General features: G+C 48.9%; 1 protein-coding gene across 4 annotated transcripts in view; it reads right to left on the reverse strand.

Annotated features, from left to right (window-relative positions):
- Positions 1-8,028, reverse strand: part of GGNBP2 (gametogenetin binding protein 2) — a 29,331-nt gene extending 21,303 nt beyond the window's left edge. For 2 of the 4 annotated variants that reach the window (XM_038758936.1, XM_038758935.1), the window contains exon 1: positions 7,900-8,025. In XM_038758936.1, the coding sequence (XP_038614864.1) occupies positions 7,900-7,992 (93 nt within the window). In that variant the 5' untranslated portion in view covers positions 7,993-8,025. Of the gene's footprint in view, positions 1-7,899 lie in introns of all 4 variants that reach the window. The other 2 variants (XM_038758937.1, XM_038758934.1) reach the window with 2 other exon arrangements.
- Positions 8,029-8,621: the final 593 nt, after the last annotated feature.

Consider the following 8,621-nt stretch of genomic DNA (forward strand, 5'->3'; position numbering starts at 1 on the left):
TCACCACTCTGGTCTCATCTATCTGGGAGAATTCTGATCGGCTGTTATATTATTTTCCCTTTAATCAAATGCATTTGATCTCATCTTCATTTCGTGCCCATTAAAAATTATAATAATAATGATGGCATTTATTAATTCTTCAACATCATTTCCCCTCTTTCTAAATCTACAATACCTTCCCAGATCATATTAAGAAATGCCACGCAATCCTCGGCTACTAAAACTAAAGTCGTCAGACCTAAATTCAAACTCCTGACACCACGCTAGACATTTTCTCTACCAGATATCCAATACCACTGCTCACCCTGGTCTAACAATATTTTCTGCCAATTCAAACTGTGAAAGTATCATAGCAAAGCCTTTGCCAAATGCATAAGTATAGTGAGCTTAAATCTTCCATAGAGCCAGCTATTTTATGAGGATATTGCAAATGGGACATTACATATTGTTCTAGACCCACATCTCGACCAAAGCCCCCTCCACACACACACACAAAGATACACAAAGCCATTTCATCCAACACTACGATATGCAACATCTAAAACGATGCTTGTTGTTTCCCCAATAGACACCTGCTACAGACTGACTGTTCTTTGTTAAATGAACTCAGCTCTGTGGTATTGTACGGAGGGAGCAAAGCTATCACAGACCATGCAGCTATCACATTATAGCTTATTTTCCTTTTGCCCCACCATGTTTTAGGTGCATACATTTACCCGCACTTCTAAAAACAAACCGACACTGGTTTCAGCATTTCATCTTTTAAAATACTACCAAAAAAGACCAACTATAAGTGGCCAGCACACAGATGGAGCCCTCTTCCAGGGACTGGCAAATAGGTGGATGGCTGCCTTCATCATTAACTGAGTGCTTACTGTGCGCACAGCACTGTAGTAAGAGCTTGGGAGAGCACAATACAACAGAGTTGGTAGACGCGTTCCCTGTCTGCGATGAGTTTCCAGTCTAGAGGGCGAGAGAGACACTAATATAAATAATTTATAATATGTAATTCATAGCTATGCATGTAAATTCTGTGCGCAGAACAAAACACCACTGAATGGATTGCCGTAGTACAGCTACAGAGAAGCAGAGTCCTCTTCAAAGGGGTGCAGGATATTCATATTCATTCTTTCTCTCCTCTCTCTCTCTACCCCTCTGCCACCCCAAGGAAGCTTCCCTCCCCAGAGCTGTTCCAATCAAGTTGGTATTTCCATTTCTCCCTGGCTCAGCCCCTAAACGGATCCATTAGAGCCACTAGCAAGAATCCCTCTCTTCAAAGGGCTAACGGTGTTGACAACCAATTGTGGCTGGAGAGAAGCTAGTAGATTGGCCACATTTCTCTTCCTCATTTCAATTTTGTTCACTCCGCCTGGTTCCACAGATACAAGACAAGAGCAAATTCCACAGACTATAGATGGTTGCTCAAGGCTCCTAGACAATTAATAGTGGTCACTGATCCCTTGTCTACAAGTGGCAAGCCTCCTCTTTATTATTTGGGCCAAAACTTTTTTCTTCCATCACTTGTCCATTCAAAGCTTAAAAAAGAACAGTAGACATTCTAGAGGTAGTTTGGTATTTTCTTTAATATCCTGATTCAGAGGCAAGGTGTTTATCTTCTGTATACCAAGTTTACTTGTCATTTATAGTTCACCAACACTAGGTCCAAAGGCAAGATATCTCCTTTCCTTCGACAGAATTCATCCATTCAAGTTACCCTTAAGAACTGGTTTATTTCACCCCAAAACATTTGTGTGCCTTCCCTTGGGCACAGGAGAGGTTTTTAGAAGAAAGAGCCAAGTGTTCCCCACTGCACTAATTTCTCAAGACGACACCTCCCAATCCAGGAAACAAAGACCAAATCTCATCTTCATTTCGTGCCCATTAAAAATAATAATAATAATAATGATGATGGCATTTATTAAGTGCTTACTATGTGCAAAGCACTGTTCTAAGCGCTGGGGAGGTTACAAGGTGATCAGGTTGTCCCACATGGGGCTCACAGTCTTAATCCCCATTTTACAGATGAGGGAACTGAGGCCCAAAGAAGTTAAGAGCCTTGCCCAAAGTCACACAGCTGACAATTGGTGGAGCTGGGATTTGAACCCATGATCTCTGACTCCAAAGCCCGTGCTCTTTCCACTGAGCCACGCTGCTTCTTATTAGGACTTCAAACACTGTATGTCCTCACTGCACCACAGACCACAGGTATTCCCCATCATCCCCCAATCCCCAAAGTCAAGGATTTCACTACTAGCTACACGGGAAGTGTTAGATTGCCAGCTCCAGGAGCCTGGGAGGAGGGATAAGAATCTGGTTTTCCAGTGACACAGTAACCAAGAGAGGAAAGGGAGAGAGACAACCACCTTGCCGGTTCAGTAAGTCAGGTAGCCTAAACACTAGCTCCAGATGAGCACAAAGATGCCCTACAGAAGTAGTGCTCCACTTACTCTTCAGTAATATCCAAAGTTCCTGTTTCTAACGAAAAGCTATGTGGGGAGAGGAGGAGAGGAAAAGGGAGGGAAGAAAGGAAGAGAGCGGCAGTTTTAAGTAAGCTTGGGTTGGTCAGTTTGGACCAACTTGCAGTTCCCCCTCTCCAGATCCAATCTCAAAGAGCTAACTCAGGAGAAGATGAGTTAAAGGAATCAGAGAAACAACGTGGCTCAGTGGATAGACCACGGGCCCGGGAGTCAGAAGGAGATGGTTTCTAATCCCAGCACCACCACTTGTCTGCTGTGTGACCTTGGGCAAGTCACTTCACTTCTCTGGGTTTCGTTTACCTCAACTGTAAAATGGGGATGAAGACCGTGAGCCCCATGTGGGACAGGGACTGTGTCCAACCTGACTTATCTTGTATCCACCCCACTGCTTAGAACAGTGCTTGGCACATAGGAAGAGCTTAACAAGGACCATGATTATCATTGTTACTCTTGGTGGAAAGTTGCAGGCCACCGACAGAGAAGCCTTTTCAACAGGGCTTTCCCTTCAAAGCCCTACTGAGAGCTCACCTCCTCCAGGAGGCCTTCCCAGACTGAGCCCCCTCCTTCCTCTCCCCCTCATCCCCCCCGCCTTCCTCCTTCCCCTCCCCACAGCATCTGTATATATGCATATATGTTTGTACGCATTTATTACTCTATTTTATTTGTACATATTTATTCTATTTATTTTATTTTGTTAATATGTTTTGTTCTCTGTCTCCCCCTTCTAGACTGTGAGCCCACTGTTGGGTAGGGACCGTTTCTATATGTTGCCAACTTGTACTTCCCAAGCGCTTAGTACAGTGCTCTGCACACAGTAAGCGCTCAATAAATACGACAATGAATGAACAGTGTTGCTTTGAATTTTGACTTAATATAGTCAGCATGCCACAAGTTTAAGCACGACTTTCTTAACAGACATTTGAAACTCTGCACTCCAAGATGGTAGGCATCGAGCCACCCTTTCGTTTGAAAGGGGGTGTACTGAAGCTCTGCTCCTTTTAGGGGTGACACTGGTCAGAAGGTTGCTTATGGAGGCTCGATACGAGGCTCTGAGTCTTGTTTTTTCAGACACCAATTATTTTCCCTCATAAACTCCACTTGCAACCTCAAATCACTGATACTAGAGCTTTAGTTCAATGTAAGAACACTGATTAAAAAAAGGGCTGACACTAAGTGTTTGTCACTCAATCGTATTTCAATCCACCATCATATTTATTGAGTGCTTACTGCAGGCAGAGCACCGTACTCGGCACTTGCAAGAGTACATTATAACAAAATAACATTCCATTCCATAATATTCCAGTCTAGAGGGGATTGGAATTGGAAATACGGGGTTAAAACACCTGAACTAGAGCTCAGAGGAGTTAGAGCCCTAGGCAGATGTTTACACATTTCATAAAACTACAGTTAGTTCCTGAGGCTGAAAAGAAAAACACCCCAAACTGTGTGTGAGGTATCTAACTGATACGTTAATAGAACCTTCTTCCTTTAAGGCTCGAACAGCAGAATGCACTCTACTTCTAAGGGAGAGAATGTATTAGACTAATTATAGATGCTTTCAGCCTCTGACAAATTTAGTAGCTCATTCAACAGCTCTTCCTGGAGTTCAATCAAAAGAGAAATTTTCAATTGCCCCTCAACAATTCTCAACTGGAGCTGCCCACCGAGAACCACGAAGTGGCATTTCTACGATGACTTGCATTTTAACAATGTTTTCAAGCGCTTTCTCCGAGCATGAATTATTACTGTCGCGTGAACTGTTTTTACATTTATGACTAAAGGTGAAAACCAGGGAAACCCTTGGCTCTATTAAACCTAAGGATGGGTCGCGACCTACCCTTTGCGAGGTTACTCAAATCCATCAGGTCAAAGCTACACACTTCTGTAAAATTAACCTGTTGAGGACCCTCCCTCCCCCCAAACACATAAAATTTAATTTCTGAAATAATCAGTTGACTTGGTTCCTGCTCGGACTTAAAGTGTCTACCCCTCCTACCGAAAGTCCACTAAAACACTGTCTAGTAAGGCCAACTTGTGCTACGCTTTCCACACCTGGACTCTGCAAATAAAGGAGCTTTCTACTGCTTTTAAATATTAAAAAAACCAACAAAAACCAAAACCGGTGCCAACTTTCCTGCTCTTCCCCTACCTCCCAAAAAGTCACAGACGTTGCCCAGAGAGGCCTTCCGTAAGGGCCAAGAAAAGGCTTTATTAGAAAGTGATGGCCTACTAAAACGGCTATTTCAGACCTACGGTGATTCATCGGACCCTAAGGGAACCTTTCATACAAGCCGTTTTAATAGACTCTCTACTGTTACACCTCCAACTGTCTGAAAAACACGCACTGACGTGAATGAGATTACCACTGGACCGCAAAGCAACGACATCTGGGTGGCTCTGACACCCCCAACCTCCTAAAATGAGAAGCAGCGTGGCTCAGTGGGAAGAGCCCGGGCTTGGGAGTCTGAGGTCACGGGTTCTAAACCCGACCCCACCACTTGTCGGCTGTGTGACTTTGGGCAAGTCACTTCGTTCATTCAATCGTATTTACTGAGCGCTTACTGTGTGCCGGGCACTGTACTAAGCGCTTGGGAAGCCCAAGTCGGCAACGTATAGAGACGGTCCCTACCCAACGACGGGCTCACAGTCTAGAAGACTAGCCTAGAACTTCTCTGGGCCTCAAGGACCGCATCTGCAAAATGGGGATGAAGACGGAGCCCCATGTGGGGACAACCTGATTACCTTGTACCCCCCACCCCCCGCACTTAGAACAGTGCTCGGAACCTAGTAAGCGCTTAACAAATGCCATTATCATTATTATTAAAATGGAAAAGCTTGGACCCTGTTGTGGGGGGGGCTGCTAACCCAGGGCGTCATTTGCGGATTCATTCATTCAACCGTATTTATTGAGCGCTTACTGTGTGCGGAGCACTGTACTGAGCGCTTGGGAAATCCAAGTCGGCAACATATAGAGACGGTCCCTACCCAACAACGGGCTCACAGTCTAGAAATGTAGCTTTAATTAAAGCATATGGCTTTAATTCTACTTGTTCTGACGATTCCGACACCCGTCTACATGTTTTGTTGTCTGTCTTCCCCCTTCTATACTGTGAGCCCGTTGTTGGGTAGAGACCATCTCTCTCTGCTCCTGACTTGTACTTCCCAAGCGCTCAGTTCATTCATTCATTCAATCATATTTATTGAGCGCTTACTGTGTGCAGAACACTGTACTAAGTGCTTGGGAAGTACAAATTGGCAACATACAGAGACGGTCCCTACCCAACAGCAAGCTCAGTCTAGAAGGGGGAGACACACAACAAAACAAAACATATTAATAAATTAAAATAAATAGAATATGTACAAGTAAAATAGAGTAATAAATATGTACAAATGTATACACATATATACAGGTGCTGTGGGGAGGGGAAGGAGGTAAGGCGGGGGGGATGGGGAGAGGAAGGAGGGGGCTCAGTCTGGGAAGGCCTCCTGGAGGAGGTGAGCTCTCAGTAGGGCTCTGAAGGGAGGAAGAGAGCTAGCTTGGCGGATGTGCGGAGGGAGGGCACTCCAGGCCAGGAGGACGTGGGCCAGGGGTCAGTCCAGTGCTCGGCACCCAGTAAGCGCTCAATAAATATGACTACATGAATGAATGAATGACTGCAGGCCCGGGATCTCAGAGCTCCCCGAGGAAGCTTTTAGGATGGCTCAGTGGAAACAGCCTGGGCTTTGGAGTCAGAGGTCAGGAGTTCAAATCCCAGCTCCGCCAGTTGTCAGCTGTGTGACTTTGGGCAAGTCACTTCACTTCTCTGTGCTTCAGTTCCCTCATCTGTAAAATGGGGATGAAGACTGTGAGCCCCCCTGTGGGGCAACCTGATCACCTTGTAACCTCCCCAGTGCTTAGAACAGTGCTCTGCACATAGTGCTTAATAACCTCTCTGTGCCTCAGTTCCCTCACCTGTAAAATGGGGGTGAAGACTGTGAGCCCCCCGTGGGACAACCTGATCACCCTGTAACCTCCCCAGCGCTTAGAACGGTGCTTTGCAGATAGTAAGTGCTTAATAACCTCTCTGTGCCTCAGTTCCCTCATCTATAAAATGGGGACGAAGACTGTGAGCCCCCTGTGGGTCAACCCAATCACCTTGTAGCCTCCCCAGTGCTTAGAACGGCGCTTTGCACATAGTAAGTGCTTAATAACCTCTCTGTGCCTCAGTTCCCTCATCTGTAAAACGGGGATGAAGACTGTGAGCCCCCCGTGGGACCACCTGATCACCCTGTAACCTCCCTGGCGCTTAGAACGGCACTTTGCACATAGTAAGTGCCTAATAACCTCTCTGTGCCTCAGTTCCCTCATCTGTAAAATGGGGATGAAGACTGTGAGCCCCCCGTGGGACAACCTGATCACCCTGTAACCTCCCCGGCGCTTAGAATGGTGCTTTGCACATTGTAAGTGCTTAATAACTTCTATGTGCCTCAGTTCCCTCATCTGTAAAATGGGGATGAAGACTGTAAGCCCCCCGTGGGACAACCTGATCACCCTGTAACCTCCCCAGAGCTTAGAACAGCGCTTTGCACATAATAAGTGCTTAATAACCTCTCTGTGCCTCAGTTCCCTCATCTGTAAAACGGGGATGAACACTGTGAGCCCCCTGTGGGACAACCTGATCACCCTGTAACCTCCCCGGCGCTTAGAGCGGTGCTTTGCACATAGTCAGTGCTTAGTAACCTCTCTGTGCCTCAGTTCCCTCATCTATAAAATGGAGATGAAGGCTGTGAGCCCCCCGTGGGACAACCTGATCACCCTGTACTAGATCGGTGCTTTGCACATAGTAAGTACTTAATAACTTCTCTGTGCCTCAGTTCCCTCATCGGTAAAACGGGGATGAAGGCTGTGAGCCCCCCGTGGGACCACCCGATCACCTTGTAACCTCCCCGGCGCTTAGGGCGGTGCTTTGCACATAATAAGTGCTTAATAACCTCTCTGTGCCTCAGTTCCCTCATCTGTAAAATGGGGATGAAGACCGTGAGCCCCCCGCGGGACAACCCGATCACCTTGTAGCCTCCCCGGCGCTTTGCCCATAGTAAGCGCTTAATAATTTTTCTGTGCCTCAGTTCCCCCATCTGTAAAACGGGGATGAAGACTGTGAGCCCCCCGTGGGACCACCCGATCACCCTGTAACCTCCCCGGCGCTTAGAACGGCGCTTTGCACATAATAGAGGCTTCACTGCTATTATTATTTTGCAAGGCCTGGGCTGGGGCGGTTGCAACCCTCTCTGCTGGGAGTGAGCCCACTGTTGGGTAGGGACCGTCTCTCTGTGTTGCCAGCTTGGACTTCCCAAGCGCTTAGCACAGCGCTCCGCACACAATAAGCGCTCAGTAAATACGATTGATGATGATGATGATGATGGGGGGGCCGGACTCGCTTACCGTGAGCGTGTCGTCGATGTAGAGGGGGATCTGCCGCTTCTCGAAGGGGAATTCCTCCTCCCCGTCCCTGCAAACCGCAACCAGCCTCGCCATCGCCGCCGCTCTGCAGACGCCGCCGCCGCCGTCGCCTCCTCCTCCTCCTCCTGGCTGAGGCGGCTGCTGCCTGCGGGAGTAAACGAAGCCGCGCCCGTCGCGCCGCACATTCGCCGCGGGGCGCGGAGCGCGGCTTCCCATCGCCCGATTCGCCACGCGCTCCACCAATCAGCGCGCCCCTCCCGCTCCGTCAGGGGCCGGGCGGAAGCCGGGGTGGGGTGACGGGGGGAGGGGGGGGGATGGTCGCCCTCCCCCTCACAGGCCCGTCTCCCGAGCAACGCACTAACCCTTCGGCCCCGGCGGCGGCGGCGGCGGCCGCCTCGCCTCTCCTCTGCCGCTTTGCCCCCTGGGCCCTTCCCCTCTCCATCACCGGCCGGCGGGGCGGGAGCCTGACCGCCGTTGCGTCTCCGGGCCCGCCCGTCAGCGGGAGGTGGGGGGGGGGGGGCGCCTCCTCTCGCGAGATCGCCGCCGCCTCCTCTCGCGAGACCGCCGCCGCCAACCGCCGAGGGTGCGGAAGCGCGGCGCGGCCGGCAGGGGGCGGGGCTGCGGCCCAACCGGAAGTGCTCCCCACGCCATTGGGGCAGGCCTCGAACCTGAGGCGATCAATAAGTAGCCTAATTGGGGCCCTG

The sequence above is a fragment of the Tachyglossus aculeatus genome, chromosome 17 (genome assembly GCF_015852505.1).
Source record: "Tachyglossus aculeatus isolate mTacAcu1 chromosome 17, mTacAcu1.pri, whole genome shotgun sequence".
In the NCBI taxonomy this organism is placed as follows: domain Eukaryota; kingdom Metazoa; phylum Chordata; class Mammalia; order Monotremata; family Tachyglossidae; genus Tachyglossus; species Tachyglossus aculeatus.